At 35.3% G+C, this 19160-nt stretch overlaps 1 protein-coding gene across 1 annotated transcript; it reads left to right on the top strand.

Annotated features, from left to right (window-relative positions):
• Nucleotides 1-8619: 8619 nt before the first annotated feature.
• Nucleotides 8620-11108, top strand: LOC127793970 (photosynthetic NDH subunit of subcomplex B 1, chloroplastic). The gene is made up of 6 exons (XM_052324805.1): nt 8620-9316; nt 9835-10025; nt 10142-10399; nt 10475-10580; nt 10671-10756; nt 10835-11108. The coding sequence occupies exons 1-6, from the start codon at nt 8723-8725 to the stop codon at nt 10998-11000; spliced, it is 1401 nt and encodes a 466-aa protein (XP_052180765.1). The 5' UTR covers nt 8620-8722; the 3' UTR covers nt 11001-11108.
• The last annotated feature ends 8052 nt before the right edge of the window (nt 11109-19160 follow it).

The raw sequence follows: 19160 nt of genomic DNA, 5'->3' as shown, positions 1-19160 counted from the left end.
GCATTTAAACAATTATCAACAAGATTTACAAAGTTCTATTATGCTGGGGGGCGGAGTTAGGATATTTAAGTAGGGGGATCGAACAACGATGTCAAAAAAAGTAAAACTTAAAATTATCCAACAATTATCTATATTGATAGAAAAAAGTATTGTAATATAATATCAAAATATCATATCAAATATCATTATAGTATTTCTACATAAATTCAAACACATGTTTTTCAAAAAAATTCTTTAGTTTCGAAAGCAAAAATATTGTACTTATATTTAGATCTTCACAAAATTATAGGCGCTCTCACCAAGTCTTCATATTCTGAAACCGATGCATGATTCTTTCATTGTCAATTGTATCAAATGTCTCTTTCTTAATATAAGTAACCAAACAATCATTCATCTATTAATCACCAATTCGATTGTCCAAACGATTTTTAATGAGATTCATGGCTGAGAAAGCTCTTTCAATGGTTGTAGTAGCAACAAAAAGAATTAAAACTAACTTTACAAACATATATACATCTTTTTTATATGTATAAAGATCAAAATGTACAGTATACACCGGGCATACCCAGGACAAAGAGAACCAAACAAAAACTAAAGCTCTTGAGCAAGAGATTCGTATTGGATTAAAACATGGGATACAAAGAAAACATAGCTTTGTATACAAAAGTTTTAATCCTATAAGAAATGCTCTCGCAACAGGGTTTAACATTCTCAAAAACAGCATGATTTCTAGCCACCCAAATGTGGTAGACTGTGGCTGCCAGAGCCATCCTTTTAACTTGGCTCAGCCAAGAAGAACCTCTAGCTTGATGCTGGATACACTTAAGCGCCCTCGGCAACGAAGACATAGCACGAGCAAGGCCTAGCCAAGTTCTAATCAAGCTCCAAATGGTCACGTTGATCCGATACTGAAAGAAAAGATGACTCACAAACTCATCAGTGTCACCACACATAGGGCATAAGCGATCAATATCAAGGAACAAAAACTTATCCTTCATGAGGATTTTCGCCTTGGCACACAGCTACAAAATGAAGGCATGCTTTGGGATAAGGTTGGACTTCCAAACCACCGAAGCCCACTTATCTCTCTGCCCCTTGGGACTAAAATAATCATACGATGCCTTAGTGCTTAAGGACCCATTTTTGTTCCACCTTTCTAAAATAGCCACTATTCCATTGAGGGAACCTCCATCCTATACCAGAGTGTCCTTGATACTCAGCAGCTTCTTGAATAAAGAGGAATCATCATCTCTACACTCCCTCTCCCATATGGATGCTGCCCCTAAATACTAGTGGCCAATCCATTTCACCCAAAGAGAGTCTTTCTTGGAGTGGATGTTCCATAAAATCCTGGATAGCAGCCCAGTGTTCCAGCTTCTAAGATCTTTGAGGCCCAGGCCACCTTCAAACTTCAGCATACACACAGACCTCCAAGGAATCATAGAGATCTTTGAATTCCATAAGAAGAGCCTATACAATCGGGATAAATTGTCAATCACTACACTAGGAACATTGAGGATTGAAAGCCAATAACATTTGACCCCTTAAAGAACAGCCCGAATTAGCTTTGTTCTCCCAACATACAATAATGAAGAAGTTGTCCATGAACTGATATAATTCAAAATTTTATTAATAAGAGGCATATAAAAGCTCACTCTTAGCTTCTGAGCTGCAAGAGGCAGCCCCAAATACCGGAAGGGCATGCTGCCTCTTTGGAAGCTCATGATGCTAAGGATATCCTGCAAATCCACACCTTGAATCCCAACAGTAAAAGCGCTTGACATCTTTTTTCGTTTGAACTAATTTTTTTGCAAGACCACCAATCCCATTAACTTCCAAAAATTCATTATTAAACCACATGTCAATTATATAAGTCTCCAATTGTTTCTTAAGTACCATAAGATCAATTTCAGAAAATTCTAATGGATAAAATTAAGCAAGACGAACCAATTTATCCTTGTCAAAAGCATGAAAAGAATTATTTGGATTCTAACTCTGTAATAATGCATATTAGTATGATGTTTAGCATTACGCCTTGAGCATCTTGGAATAATATAAACATTATCCATGTTCGAAATTACAATATCATGTTTTTCACAAAAAGAGGAAAGCTCATCAAGTAAAAATTCTCATCCGTCATCCCTCATTGTTTGTAAACATTGTTTGGATAATTTAACCAATGTCATGGTATTTACAATAGATCTTTTTTTTTGCAATGCTTGTGACAACTCACTTGTAATGCCAAGACATTTTTCATCAAATGCAAGTTGAATACAAACTCAAAAGATTGAATTAAATTCAATAAAGCATAAGTTTTACCTTTTTGCTCTGAACTTGTATCATCTTCTTTAACAATTTTCAATACATCAATAACAGAAGAATATAAACAATCAAGTTCATCAATGTACTATAATGTGATCCTCACCGGGTATTACCAAGTCTTTGGATATTACTTTCTTGATTTGAATCACGTCCACTTGTAATTTTTCCATTACTCAATGCTTTAATGACTATTTTCTTGCTTTTCTCTTAAAATATCTCGACGCTTGCACAAACCACCAACAACATTCACAATATTACTAAGAGAATTGAAAAGTAGAGCAATTTGACTATGACTTTTTGCAACTGCTACAAGAGCCAACTGAAATTGATGAGCAAAACAATAAATATAGAAAGCGAATTGATTTTCTCTTAAAATAAGACTTTTAAGACCATAGAATTCTCCCCTCATGTTACTAGCTCCATCATAGGCTTGACCACGTAATTTTGACAAACTCAACCCATACTTTGAGAACAATGATTGTATTGCTATTTTAAGTGATAATGAAGTTGTCATTAACATGAACTATACCAAAAAACCGTTCAATGATACTTTCCTCTTTATTCACATAACGCAATAGAACGATCATTTGTTCTTTGATTGTCACATCACAAGACTTATTAACCAAGATAGAAAAGAAATCATCTCTAAGATCATGAATTATTGCATTGGTAGTTTCAATTGCTGCTGCATTCACAATTTCATTTTTTGATATCATGAGTTGTTACTTAAGATTTTTTTGAGCATTATTCAACACAACATTGTGGATACTTTCATTGTGATCAGCAAGAAATTTTAGAAGCTCCAAAAAGTTAACTTGATTTAATAAACTTTTGGACTCATTGTGACCACGAAAATGCCAATCCCTAATGCAAAAGAAATTGGACAGACTATTATTGCAGTCAAACGGGTTCGATACTCCTTTCAAGCTTGTTCGAATTGTCTAGAATAAAAAAGTTTCAATATGTTGCATTTGATTCATTAAAGCTTGACATTTTCTCCAAGTATAATTGTGAGCACTCATGGGGCCTCTTACATATTTTTGAAGTTTGTCTTTTTTCTTCCAATTTTTGAACCCCCCCTCCCCCCCGGAAACAAAAGATTCACCTTTAATACGTTGCTCGCCAACATACTCTCTCATAAGATAGTAACACAAACAAAAGGTTGTATCTTTTTCAATGCTATACTCTAACCAATTGTTGAACTCATCAAACCATTTTGGCTGGAAATAATGCCTTTCATTTTCTTTTCTTTTTTTTTTTTTTTGAAAAGTGGTCCCCTCGTGGTTGACATAGATCTTTCAATAAATAAGCTCATCAAATTTCATCTCTTTCCTTATAATGATAATCGAAATACTCTTTCACAATCCTGCATCTTCTTTAAGATTGTCTAAATCAACACACTTATACTTAGAATGTTATCGATCCCCACTTGCTTCAAAAATTGAATTTTGCTCTAGCCTTGTTCTTTTTATGAGAAATTTTTTCATATCTAAATAAAAAATAAATTATTATATTTAAGTAAAGAATGCTAATACTATTATTTAGTTTCTATAAATAATAATTATAAAGAAACTTCAAATATTTTAAATTTTATTTCTTCTTTTTAGTGATTAATCTTTTCTAACATATTTGTAATTACAATGGTATATAGCTAAATAATTGTTGTTGAAATTATTTTTTTGCATTTTTTCTCAAAATATATCCAATACATATCCTTTAAAAATAACATAAACCAGCCGCAACCCCTACCACTAGCAGCCGTTAGCAATCGTTGACAGCCGAAGATTTCCATGATCTTCTAATTTTTAACATACACAAAAGTGAGCCAAATTAATAACTAAATTTTCATAGATCTGATTTTTAATTTTCGATCATAACTAATAAATGTCCCTAGTAGTCTCCATCGGGCACCATGGCTAGTGGTTTCCGGCGATCAGAGTCAACCACCCGACATAGCTGAATCTTCACAACTCTAAGCTTAAACTTTCAACCAAACCCAAGTTGCGTGTATATACATATATATCATGGATCTGTACTGAAAAAGTAAAAATAATTATTGATAAAACTAAAAGACTTACATTCTTATAGATTAGGGTCACTTTCACGATAAAAATATGATCAGATCCAAGATTAGACAGTTGAATTTTAAAAAATTAGTGATTTACAGATGTATTCTTGAGAAAAAATGAAAATGAGAGAGATGTTGTGCAAGAAAATGGTGTTCTAAGAAGGCTTACAGATTTTTGTTTAATCCACCCATATTTTTTACTTTTTTGAAAAAATGTTGTTTCCTCGTTTCTGTTTCGTATCGGAAACGTTTTTCGTATCCATTTCCATGCAATCTAAACTAACAGTATTATGAGATTATAATATATAAAAAAAAATTACCTACAGATGTGTAGCAAGAAGCATTGAAGCAATAGGCGACAAGTATATTGAAGCAATCGACGACAAGTGCAAGAGGAAACGACCGCGAGATTGAGGCTCGATCGATAGCAACACGAGCACTGAGCTACAAGAAGTAATCGACAACAAATGCGAGAGGGAACAACCAACCGAGAAAGGGAACGATGATTGCGAGACCGAGACTCGATCGACGGCGACACGAGCATTGAGCAAGCAAGAAGCAATTGACGATCGAACGACGGCGATGATTTTCGAGATTCGAAAATGCCAATTGATTTAAGGTTGAACTGCTAAAGGTGAAGGACATGTGTTGTAAACGTAAAGAAAACTAAAAAAGAAAAGTGTTAGTTATATATTGGCTAGTTAGAGATAAAAGCAATTCCATCTTTAAAATAATCGGTCTTTGGAAATACATTTCTGATAATTTTTTGTAATTTGCGAAATGCCCCCGAAACATTTCACAAATTATATAAATGACCCAAAAAATATTTTGGGTCGTCTTTGACATTTCTGAAACAGGAAATGTCTCAAAAATGTCGAAACAATGTCTCCGAATCGTTTCTGTGCATCAAAGATGGCAATAATCTCAAAGTTTGTGTTCTTTCCTTTTGAATAGACTTGGTAATGTGGAGAAATGTGAACATCTTCCTCTTACTATTATTATATATTTATTTTAATTTACGAGAACAATGGTATTGATAGTTCCAGATTCTACAAACACTTTACACGGAAATGTTATTTAGACACTCATATTTGATACATGTGATAACATTCTATATTAAGTCTTGTACTTTGTGTTAGATTAATGCAAATATACAAGATATTAGTATAGAACAGTCAAATTTAAGTATTTAAAATCATATTTCTGAATATTTTATGACATACCTCTTTAATTTTAGGACCTTGTTAACAACATTATTAAGGTCCTACCATCTAAACCTATGGAATTAATGTCAAATAATTTTTCATGAAGTATTTTTCTTTTTTTCCTCTATTTATTTTGATATTGTCTGTTTTTTCACTCTATCTATGACAATTCTATTTTTTATCTTCTCACACGGCTAAAATATCCTAATTCTCATAATACCACAAGCATATTACATAATACATATGAGCCAAGTCCTTCTTACAAAAAGTTATTTAGGTTGTTATTTTCTTTGAAGCACGGAAACAACAAAGATGGCCTGAAACATTTTTCGGGCCTTTTTTATAATTTGTGAAATGTTTCGAGGACATTTCGCAAATTACAAAAAATAGCTGAAATTGCGTTTCCAACGACCGATCCAGTGTTTAGTTTAGTCTTTTCCTTTTTTGCGTTTCTAAATCCTGAAGTTTCCTTGTCGTGCATCGGAGCTTGCTGCTTCTTTGCTGTCGAATCTCAAAGATCAAGCCTCGCCAAAGGTTGTCGTTCCTTCTCGCAGTCACTGCCAGTTGTTCCCTTTCTAAAAGAAAAGATAAATGAATAACATATTAATGCTCCCTAGAGATTTGGAACAGATTTGTGTGAACCAAATTTGTGCCAGCGTCCGTCTGTTGCCTCAGCCTTACGGCTTTCGCAATGCAATTTTGCTTCCACCATGCAGCCATTGCTTGCGTGGGCTGCTCCTCTATTCTTTCCTGTGATGTCCGTCTCTTTTGTTCTACCGCTTCGTTGCACTTTGCTTGCGACAACTTGGCTTCCTCCAATTCTAATTGCCACACTTCTCTTCTCCAATTCTTATATTCTTCTAATCTCCTTATAATCTTCTATTTTTTTATTCCTTATCTTTATCTTCAACCTCTCTCAATTTTGATCTCCAATTGTCATCTCTAATTCCATCGCACTTAATTTCAATTCTCTTCTTCAATTTTTATATATATTTTTTAATTTATACTTTAACTCACATTTTTATTTCCTATTTTTTTAAAAAAATTATTATTTTTTTATTTTCGTTTCGTATCGAAAATATTTCTTATTTCCATTTGTGTGCAACCTAAATTATTTTAATGGCATTTTGTGCGATGGATTATATTGATGGTGCTAAAACATTTCAAAAATTATATTAATTACCTACCATATCCTATTTCCTATCCTGAGAGCGAATTGTTATTAAGTTTATTTATATATTATATAGTTTTATTATTATTCATAATAACATGATTTGTAGTCTCAAAAATATCTTGAAATATTAGTTTCTTTATATAATTTTCAAAAGGTATGAGAAAAAATTATGAAATAATTAATTATATTTTTCCGTATAACAATTATACTCCTACTTAAATTTTTATACAAAAAAAAAAATGCATAAAAATTTTGACAAAACCAATTTTGTACGAGTAAATTTTTACAATAAAGAAAACTGATGTGTTGTGAATTAAAGCCCACCACAAGACAAAACCCAAATCAAAAGAAAGGAAGATGGACATCATAGAAGAGGCTAGGGCTCGCAATGAACTGAGCTAGTCGTGAGCTGGCTTAAGATTCGACTAGAAAATTGGCTCAATAAGATAGCTCATGATACAAATAAACCAAGTTTGAACTCAAATATTTGGCTCATTTAGTAAATGAGCCGAGCTTGAGCTACCATTAGCTCAACTCATTTGGCTCATGAGCCATATACTTATATATATATATTAATTTTATAAATTTATTAAATAAAAAAATATTGATTACTTAATACTCAATAATATAAAGATATACTTAATAATTTTATAAATATATATATTATATATATCGCATATATTATTTAAATATATATATATACATAAAAGTAAGGTAATAGTCAATTTCGAGCCAAGTAGAGCCGAGCCAGCTTGTAGTCATCATCGAGCCAAGCTCGAGCTAAAAAAATTAGCTCATATCGAGCTCGAGCCGAGCTATGAGCTAAGCTAAAATCAATCGAGCGGGGCCTAGCTCGACTTATTGCCAGCCCTAGAAGAGGCCCATCTAACAATTTTTGGGAGATTGAAATATTTACAGGAGATGTGAGCTAATAAGGACAATTCTAAAAGATTGGAGTCTCTTGGAAACTGAATATGGTTTCAAGACACTAGAGTCTTCTAGAGACCGACACAGGTCATGAGAAATCATAAGGTCTCTTAGAGACCATTCCCATGAGGGAGTCGTCTCGAATAATACGCAAATATTATAAATTTGATATTTAATTGTTTTTTAAAAAAAATTCCTTAAAGGATATGTATCATTCATAAAAATGTTAATCCTAATTGATCTTGGAATATCAAAGATATTTATTACGAACTGTCATGCTCCTTTATAAATAAAAGATGTTCCATTCCAAAAATGGTAAAGTTCTAACAGTGACTTCAATGTTGCTTATAAATCTTATGCAAATTCAAGAATCTAACCTAAGTTTCGAAATATTCATGCAGAGACTATCATATATTCTCTGATCATGTTTTCTCTTAAAGGATTTAAAACGGCTTGATTATGAATTCCCAGACTATAAATTGTATTGTTATGCCATGGTGACAACAAAAACATTATACGACAAATTCCATTCAAGCAAAATTTTGACAAAAGAAATTTTAAACAAGTAAAATTTTGGATAAATTGCATTGAGAATTTTTGTAATTTGAGTCATTTGCATGAAGTCTCAAAATGACCTAAAAATGCCTCTAAAAATCAGACACTCACTTTGTCCGTTTCAAAATATTTTTGAATGAAGTGTGTGAGTAAAGCAAACATGAGATAGTTTTAAACTTTTCTAAAGTTTAAAAATGTCTCTATAAAATTATTTGAAAAAAAAATTAGAGATTTTTAAATCATATAATATCTCCCTATAAATGACCTAAAATTGCAAAAACTTTCATACATACATATACAAAGCTTCGAATTTCTTCTATTTTCTGGAAATCTATATTTTGTAAAACTTAGAACCAAAGGGACCCGCTTATCCTACCATCTTCCCTTCCACTCATTCAACTGCCACCTTCTGCTAACTGATCCACAACCATAGGAGCAGCACCAAAGCACTGGTTGCCGCTTCCTTCAAAAATGGCCACCGCCGGAACCGCCGTTCTTCCCAAATCCATCTCAGCCTTTCCCACCAATCCAACTTCTTCAACCCATTTCCCCAATCTCTGCTTCTCCGACCACAACCATCTCCCCACCAAACCCAGAAAACCTAGCCGCGGCCTCCTCCTCCACCGCCCAAATGCCAAGAAGAACCCCTGGCTCGACCCCTTCGACGACGGCGACGACCCCGACTTGGAGTACGGATCGCTGTTCGCCGACGGGAAGCAGGAAGAAGATCCCAGGCCACCCGACAACCCCAAAAATCCGTACGGATTCCTCAAGTTCCCGATGGGGTACAACGTGGAGATCGCTTCCCTGGGGCTGAAGATCAGGGGCGACGTTCGGCGATGCTGCTGCGTCATCTCGGGTGGCGTGTACGAGAACTTGCTGTTTTTCCCGGCCATTCAGTTGATTAAGGACCGGTACCCCGGGGTTCAGGTGGATGTGGTGGCGTCGGCCAGAGGAAAGCAGAGCTACGAGCTGAACAAGAATGTGAGGTGGGCTGATGTTTACGAAACGGACAATGACTTCCCCGACCCATCTGAGTACACTGACATGGTCGGACTAATGAAGGTAGGTAATCATAGATTATTCTACTTTGTTGGAAGGCCTTACACACGGGCTTACAAAATTGGGTCAAAAAGACCCCCAATACCTTTACCTGGCCTTCACCTCTCTCATCTCTCCATTCTCCAGTAGCCGCATGATCATCGATGCTATCGCCTCACCTCATTATCGCATTCTCTGACGGTCAATGAGGCAATAATGTGATGGTGACGAGATGAGGCGATAGCATCAACGATCATATGACCATAAGAGAAAGGAGAAAAACGATAATTAAGCGTGTGATAATGTGATAATGTCGACAATAACATCCTAACAAATTTATATTTTAAACAAAGATATTTTAATCTTCATAACTCTATTCTATAAGTGTCTCTGTCCCTCTATGGCTGTGTAGGAGAACGAGGCAATCATTCCATTAGGTTCAAGTCACTCACTCTGCATGATGAGACCACTCCAAAGGCCCTGACCCTAATTAAGCGCATCATCAGTTTTATGTATGTAATAAAATTTATTTTACCTTTCAGAGTAGGTATTACGATATGATCCTATCAACCAAACTGGCGGGGCTCGGCCATGCTGCATTCTTGTTCATGTCAACCGCCCGAGATAGAGTCAGCTACGTATACCCAAACGTAAATGCTGCCGGAGCCGGATTGCTTCTATCGGAAACATTCGTTCCGCCCAGCATGAACCTTTCCGAGGGCGGATACAACATGTTAGTTACAGAGGAAACATGCCTATCTTGCTGTTCCACTCCATGTATGATCTCCTACAACTTAATTGTTAATCTGTTTCTGACGATGCACTGTCTCGATGATCTTTTCCGTTTAGGTATCACCAGATGCTCGATTGGCTGGGAAGGCCGGCTCGGAACGTGCCTAGGCATCCTGTGCCGCCGCTCAAGGTGTCGATTTCCAGGAAGCTGAGAGGGGTTGTAGAGGCCAAGTACAAGAACGCCGGAGCGGAGAAAGGAAAATTTGTGGTGATCCATGGCATACAATTCGATTCGAAAGCTTCGATGCAGTCCAGGGGAGACGCCGATAGCTTGCTGCCGATCCAAGCTTGGGCTGAGATTGCCGAGGCAATAAGGTATGGTTTCGATGACGTGAACTACAAGCAGATTCGAGGATGCAATCGGATTGCTAATTTGAAACCATGACACAGGGGAGCGAGGCCGGTTTTCGTGATCCCGCACGAGAAAGAGAGGGAAGATGTCGAGGACGTTGTCGGAGACGACGCCAGTATCGTTTTCATCACTACTCCGGGCCAGGTATGTAATTCTTCCATCAGATCCATGGAGAATTGACTGCTGAAGTAGAATTGCCGCTGTGATTGTTACGCTGCGATATGTGATTCTCAGCTGGCTGCTCTGATCAATGACTCCATGGGAGTAATAGCGACGAACACTGCGGCCATTCAACTTGCGCAAGCGCGCGACAAGCCCTGGTAAGCGTCGTCTTCTCGAAGAAGCCATCTCGTGAACTCGAGTAAGACCCTTGAAACCTGAGTCTACTTTTGCTGCAGCATCGCTTTGTTTTCATCCGCGGAGAAGGGGAAACTGTTTGTGCCGGACGCAGAAGAGAAAAAATGCACGATTGTTTCGTCGAAGACGGGGAAGCTGATCGACACCGACATTGAAGCTGTTAAGAACGCGATCAAGATTTTTGACAGGCCCCTGGCTCTTGTCTAGAGGACGACTGCTATTTTGTTAACTTTTCTTTTTCTTTGCACCACTGCAAATCCAAGCCAAAGCCATATAAGCATTGATTTCTTTCCTAATTGGTAGCTTCTCTCTCCACCTCTGCCTTTAACGGCGGCTTCTGCTCTTTTGCTTTGTCTTCTTGTTAAATGTCTTTTGTCCCCTTTTCAGTTGCAGAATTACTGCAGAAGTATATATACAAGTGAAAGCGGAAACAACATAAGGTTTGCCCAACGGGATCCCTCTAGTAACATAAGGTTTGCCTGACAAACAACATAAAATTTGTCTGATGCGAGCAAAATTAGAGGGGAAACATGACCCCCGGCCGCATGCCGGCGTGCGCGAGCAAAATTAGAGGGGAAGCATGAGCCCCACCCCACCCCCCGCATGCCGGCGTGCGCGAGCAACAGATCATTGGATGAAGTAATTTGTTAAATTTGAAATGATATTTGATATATTATTATGATATATCATAAAGAACATTAATGTATTTGCATTTGACAAACAAAAATTATGTCGTTTTAACCCGTGTAAATCGAGGCATGCCAATGTCTTCTCCTAAGAATTAAAACATCCCGTTTGACGCCAAATTTAGTAATGTTGTCCTCTTGAGATATATTTATTTTTTCATGAATTTTTAAGTAATAGGATCTCTCCCACAAACCTCTTTTTATCCCTTATGCTCCAAAATAAAAGTGTATATAATAGGTGTAGGTGTCTTCTACTCAAACATGTTCTTAATGTAAGCCCAATTTTCATTTGAAAGAATACAAATCTTGAACTCTATTCTATAATTCAAATTTCAATGAATGTCACACACGATCCAAGAATATAAGAAGTTCTAGTTGGATTTATGTCTTAGGGTCATGCACGTGTATCTTGTTTTTTGTTGAGTGTTGTAAAAACTACTCAAAGTCAAATAGTAATAGCCCTACTATTACACTCAATTAGGTGAGTCCTTTGAGGGTGTTTAGTGACCAACCCCTCAAAGAAACCTACATTGAACCCATTCAAAGTTGAATCTCTTCTTAAAACCTTATTAGTTCAAGCATTCTCATCGTAGGATTGGAACTAGGGATACTCCTCAACTACTATTTAGATAAATAAGTGTTCAACCTAATTACACTATGACTTTGTTTTATTTTCATTGAATTGCATTTGTGGTTGGGTGTCCATTATGATGACTAATTTATGGGCTTCAATCCTGTTCCTCTCAATGATTTAATAACTTGCTTTCTATTCAATTCTTTTGTTAATTCTAAAATCCCTACATATCATGATTAATGTCTAGCAACATATCATGAATTCTTAACTAATGATGAAATATATGCAGATATTTTCAATTGCAATTACCATGCAATAAAATTATTTCATCAATCAATGTCCCGATTGAATTTAGGGTATGATTTTATGACGAAACCCTAACTATTCAATAACTATATATCCATTTCAAATTTATGACTTGAAAGGTGAAATGAAAACACCTTTTGATTTCCACCTCACCTTGGCCAAGGATTTTCACAGTTATGAAATTATTGGAATACATAGGACATCCTCTTATCTGGACGATAAGTGATGAATCATTTATTGATATTCATAAGCTTTCATATGTGACAAGGCCATGTCTAATGACAATTTGTTAACGATTACTTTAGAATCCAAATAGCACCAAGACGCAACCAGTCAAATATAAGACTACCATGATATCTCAAGTCTAAGGACCAGTCTACACAATTGCAATACAAGAATTCCAATTCGACATTAAACAATAACCATTAGGAATTCTGTAACAGGTTAGTTCAGTGTACTTATTCTTCTAATAAGCACCCACATATATGCACTAATGTCCTCACACTAATATCCATGAAACAAGACATTCCCTGATTAAGCATGCATCATATGTGCTAGTCTATCTGAGTTATTAGTATTTATTTCTAATAACTCTATGACTAGGAACATTTAAGATCAAGACTTATAAGAAATATGTTTCATGATCGTCATCTCTATGCACGATCATATTCTATGAGTCTATTTGATTTATGGATTTTGTCAAATATAGATTATAATAAATAATGACGACAATCATTAATGACAAATAAAACATAATACCTTTGTAATAACAATTGATTGAATAAAAAGAATCATAATGAAAAGTACGATCCTTTACATAAAATGTAATTGGCTTGTGAGACATAACACTAACAATCTCTCACTCGCCCTAAAGCCAATTTCTCATGTATTTTAAATCCATCTTCTCAAAATGACGTTTAAGCACTTGTTGTGACAATGGCTTTGTGAGGGGATTTGCTACATTCTCTATTGATGCGACCTTCGCCATTTGAATGTCACCTTGATCAATTATCTCGCAGATTAAATGGTATCTCTGCAATATGTGTTTGGATCTTTGATGAGACCTCGGTTTCTTTACTTGTGCAATTGTACCATTGTTATCACAATACACGAGAACTGGATCAATTATAGTAGGAACCACTCCTAATGCTGAGATAAAGTTTCTCATCCAAACAGCCTCCTTTGCAACATCTGATGCTGCAATATATTCAGCCTCAGTGGTGGAATCTACAGTTGTTTCTTGTTTAGAACTTTTCCAACAAACTGCTCCACTATTAAGGGTGAATATATAATCAGACAGATTTTGAATCATCTACATCATACTGAAAACTAGAATCCGTAAAGTATTACAGTTTCAGTTCACCTCCTCCATAAACCATGAAAGTGTCATTCGTCTTTCTCAAGTACTTAATAATTGGCTGCACTCTCACCCTGCAATTAAAACACAAAATAAAACACAATAAAAATTATATATATATTTTATTTAGGTGAAAGGTTTATACTCGTCAGTGTACGAGTGCAGTTGTAGTCCAAATTTAAATTTATACTTTCTGGATGAGTCCAGGTCGTCTATTGAGAGATTTATTTATGGTAAAAGAAAAAGAATGTCACACACACGCACACGCATTTAGATGGATTGGTAACAAGAATTTTTTTATGATTTTTTTGATAATAGATACTAGAAAATAAAGCAAGGTAAAAGTTGAAATAAATACTTAATGTGAGGATATAAAATTGGATAGCACTTGAGTTAAGACAATTTCAGCACCAACTCTTTGATTCCCAAATTTTAGTAGACAAGTTTAGTAACATTAATTTAATTTCAAATATGAAGATTTGTTATTAAATGTAATTAGAAATGATGATAGTTCTAATTTAAGCAATCCCCATACATGATATGCGAGATTTTAATTTAAGCAACTACCATAAATTCAATTGCAATTAATACACAAAACAACTAAATTAATCATCCGAATTTGGGTATGATAGCGTTTTCAGTTCTAGTAACTCTTATGCGTGACATGAAAGCTCTAAGTTAGGCTTACGCTTCAATCCAAACCTAGTGATTTTTCAATAATTAAAACACACTCATACTGAAATTTAAATTAATGTTACTCATTTAAAGCGCAGCTTTCTTTGGGAATCATTGGCGTTGGACACTATCCTTGCCTTAACCCAAGATTAGATTTAGCTACTCATTTTCATTTAAAAGTTAATTGACAAGAATTTAAATGGCGTAATTTAAATAACAGAATTTAAATGACAAGAATTAAAATAGCAGAAACTAACCTGCCATTTAGGCGGTAGATAATTAAAAGACAAGAATTAAAATTACAAAAATTTAAAGGCAGAAATTAACCGGCCATTTAGGTGGTGGATAATAAAGTAACAATAAATGACATAAGAATTTAAAAGAAGTAAGAAATGAAGTAAAATTACAAGAGAAAACAAGAGAGAGAATAAGAGCAATTCTCTAAGTGAAACTCTAAGAACAAAACTAAACTTTTATTCAAGTAATAACACACTCTCACAAATGCACCCAAGTGAGCTATTTATAGCCCACAAGATACAATACAAACCACACAATTATTCAACTAAACATAATTATATCTAATGGGCACTCACAAAACATTCACCTAACTAATGGAAGAAAATTAGGTAAAAAACAAAAAATATAAAAGACTTTAGGTGGTGGACTACTCATAAGAATACAAAAGACTTTAGGTGGTAAATCACTCATAAAAAAAATACAAAATAAAGAAAAGTCTTCTACAAATTGGGCTTTGTTGGGCCTTTGATTGGTCTTGGGCCTTTGGTTAGTCTTGGGCTTTTCTTATGTTGGATTATATTTGATAGTTGGGCTAAGTGCACTTGAAACATCCTCTAGACTCCATAGTTGGCCCATAAATTTGAGCAACAATTATGGGTAATCCAACGTCTTCAATTTATTCCCCCTAATTAATTGTAGAAGTCAACTTCCTTATTTTATCCTGTAATAATATGTAATGCAAATAATTATTTATTTAAATCATAATTATAAAGCTAAAATAGGGATATAATTCATTAAGATTTAGAAAATATTGACCTCTCATCAATAATCTCTTTCACAGCTTTCCAATACTCCTCACCTAGATTAGACTGATATCTGCTTGTGACACTCAAAGCATGTGCGACATCAGATCTTATACATAGCATAGCATAGCATACATTATACTACCTATGGCAGAAGCATAAGGTATAGATGCCATTCTTTTCTTCTCATCTGGAGTCTTTGGAGACATTGACTTGGAGAGAGAAATCCCATGGCACATTGGAAGGAATCTTTTTTTAGATCATTCCATGTTAAATCTCTTTAACATTTTATCTATGTACATCGATTGGGACAATCCAAGCATCCTTTTGGATCTATCTTTATAGATCTTAATCCCAAAAATGTAAGATGTTTCGCATAAAACTTTTATGGAGAAGTGAGTAGATAACCATGCTTTTGTTGCTTGCAACATACCTACATCATTCCCAATGAATAGTATGTCATCAACATATAGCACCTAAAAAGTGACTACACTCCCATTGACCTTCTTATACACACAGGGTTCATCCATGTTTCTGATGAAATCAAACAATTTGATTGTCTCATCAAAACGTATGTTAAAACTTCAGGAACCTTGTTTTAGTCCATAAATAAACCTTTAAAGCTTGCAAACTTTTTACTCATTTCCATTGGATATGAATCTTTCTGGTTGTTTCATATAAATATCCTTCTTAATGTCACCATTAAGAAAGATTGTTTTCACATTCATTTTCCATATCTCATAGTCATAATATGAAGCTATGGTAAGTAAAATCCTAATGGACTTAAGTATCGCTACTGGTGAGAAAGTTTCCTCAAAGTCAATACATTGGCTTTGAGTGTAACCCTTTTCCACCAAATGAGCTCTATAAGTATCTATCTTTCCATCAACTCCAAGCTTTCACTTGTAAATCCATTTACAGTCAATAGGTACAATACCTTCAGGAGGATCCACTAAAGTCCACACTTTGTTAGAGTACATGGAATCCATTCCAGATTTCATAGCTTCTAATCATTTTCCCTAGTCGATATCAAATATCGCCTCCTTGTAGGTTCTTAGATCTACATCCAAGAGAATATTATCCTCATTACTCTCAACTAAGAAAACATACCTTTCAAGAGGTCTTGAGACCCTTTGGGATCTCCGTGGAGATTGTGTACTTTGAGGTTCAATAATATTTTCTACTTCCACTTGTTGTGAGATAGTAGTTTGTCATTTTTGAATTTCTTCAAGATCTATCATATTGTCATTATTCCCATCTAATAGAAACTTCTTTTCTAGAAAAGTGGCATTCATTGAAACAAACACCTTTTGCTCAAGGGGATAATAGAAGTAATATCCAATTGATTCTTTTAGATATCTCACAAACTTACACTTAATGGATCTACTATCCAACTTGTCTCCTACTGTTTTCTTGACATAGGTAGGATACCCCCATATTCTTAAATATTTGTACCTGAGTGTCTTACCAAACCACATTTCATATGGAGTCTTTGTAATACCCCGAGAGCCAAAGGTCAGGTTAAAGAAGGGACTCTAAAGAAGCTAGTATATATATCGAAGATAGTAAGGAAGGAAATAACACCAATTGAATTCTTTTTGGGTTGAATGTGAATAAAAAACTCCTGGGTTAAGTGTGCTTGAGCTAGGGTAGCTCAAGGATGGGTGACCCTTGGGAAATTCGCGTAAGTCTATCAAGGTAAGTTGATTCGGTTCTTCCTATTGCTTGATGCGGGATGTTATAGGTGGTATCAGAGTTAACCCTTGGAGAAGGCAGTCCGATGAGGGCGGGGAGTGGCACCAAGGTGTGGGGGCCTGAACAAGAAGCGGGGAGTGGCAGACTTCTAGGATGGAAGCCCCTAAAGGGGAGAAGATCTGAAACCAGTTGTAAGGTCACATGATGAGGACGTCATGTGCTCAAGGCGGGGGGGGGGAGAATGTAATCCCCTGATAGCCCAAGATCAGATCCAATAAGGGACTCTAGAGAAGTTAGTATATATTAAGGATAATAAGGAAACAATACTGGCTGGATATTATTTGGGCTAAATGTGGATAAAGAACTCTCAGGTTAAGCGTGTTTGAGCTATGATAGTTCAAGAATAGGTGACCACTAGGAAGTTCGCGTAGGCCCATTAGGGTAAGTTGATCATGTCCTTCCTGTCGCTCGATGCGGGATGTTACAATCTTAGGTAAAGATTTATAGGGAACTCTATTCAATAAATGAGCAGTTGTTTCAAGAGCATAACCCCAAAAAAATAAAAAAAAAAGATCAACGAAACTCATCATGGTTCGATTTATTTATTCAGAAACACCATTGAGTTGTGGTGTTCCTGGTGAAGTCCGTTAGGAGAGAATCCCATTCTCTTTAAGATGATCAATAAATGTTATACACAAGCATTCTCCCCCCTCCCCCCCCCCCACCTGATCAGATCGAAGGACCTTAATACTTTTTCCCATCTGTTTTTCTACTTCATGCCTAAATTCCTTGAACTTTTCAAAGGGTTCTAACTTGTGCTTCATAAGATACACATAGCCATACCGTGAATAGTCATCGGTGAAGGTAATGAAGTAAGAAAAACCACCTTTTGCACTAACATTTAATGGTCCACAAACATTTGTATAGATCAAATCCAATAGATTAGATGCACGTTCCACTTGTCCCACAAATGGAGATTTTACCATCTTTCTTTTAAGACATGATTCACAAGTTGGAAGTGACTATAAGTCAAATAAGTTCAGCAACCCATTTTTAACCAACTCGTTTATCCTGTCTTTGGATATATGACCTAACCTTAGATGCCACATATAAGCATAATTTTGATTATCAACCTTTCTTTTGTTATTTTGTTATAGACATATCATGGAATCATTAGTTTGAATAGTATACAAATTATTTGACAATGCACCAGTACCATATAAAAGACCATTTTTAAAAATAGAACAAACTTCACTAAAAATTATAAAATTAAAACCTTCCTTGTCCAAAACAAGAATGAAAATAATGTTCTTGATAATGTCTGGCACATAAAAACAATAATTCAAAACTAACTTGATTCCAGATTCTAATACTAAACAAATTGTCTCTATGGCTACCGTAACAACCCTTGCTCCATTCCCAACCCGTAGAGATGCCTCATCTTTATTTAGTTTCCTACTTCTTGTCATCAACTTCAAATCATTGCAAATATGACTACCACATCCAGTATCTAATACCTAAGAAGCATCATTAACTAAAAGATTAATTTCAACAAAGTATATACTTGAATCAAAACCTTTATGCTTTAGTTCTGGGTAAATCTTACAATTCTTTTTCCAATGCCTAAGTTTTCCACAATGGAAGCAATTTCCCTTTTCGACTGGACTTTGCTTTGGCTTCTTGACTCCACCTTTAGGCTTCATCTTCTCTTTCAGAGAACCTTTTTCTTTGCTTTGCTTAGACTAATTTTTCTTTGGTTTTGAAGAATGGGAGGAACCAATAAGCATGAAAAAATTTTCCTTCTTCATTGTCATCTCAGAAGTTCTCAACATGTTAAGAAGCTCAAGAAGTAAAGTCTGAAGCTTATGCATGTTGAAATTCATGACAAACTGATCAAATGAATCAGGAAGAGATTGCAGGATAAGATCTACATATAAATCATTATCCATAATAACATCTAGAGACGCGAGTTTTTCTATCAGGTTGATCATCTTCAATATATGATTATTAACTGAATCACCCTCCATCATACGG

Source organism: Diospyros lotus, chromosome 2, assembly GCF_014633365.1.
Source record: "Diospyros lotus cultivar Yz01 chromosome 2, ASM1463336v1, whole genome shotgun sequence".
Lineage (NCBI taxonomy): Eukaryota > Viridiplantae > Streptophyta > Magnoliopsida > Ericales > Ebenaceae > Diospyros > Diospyros lotus.
The sequence above is the reverse complement of the archived record's forward strand: the minus strand, read 5'-3'. Positions and strand labels throughout refer to the sequence as shown.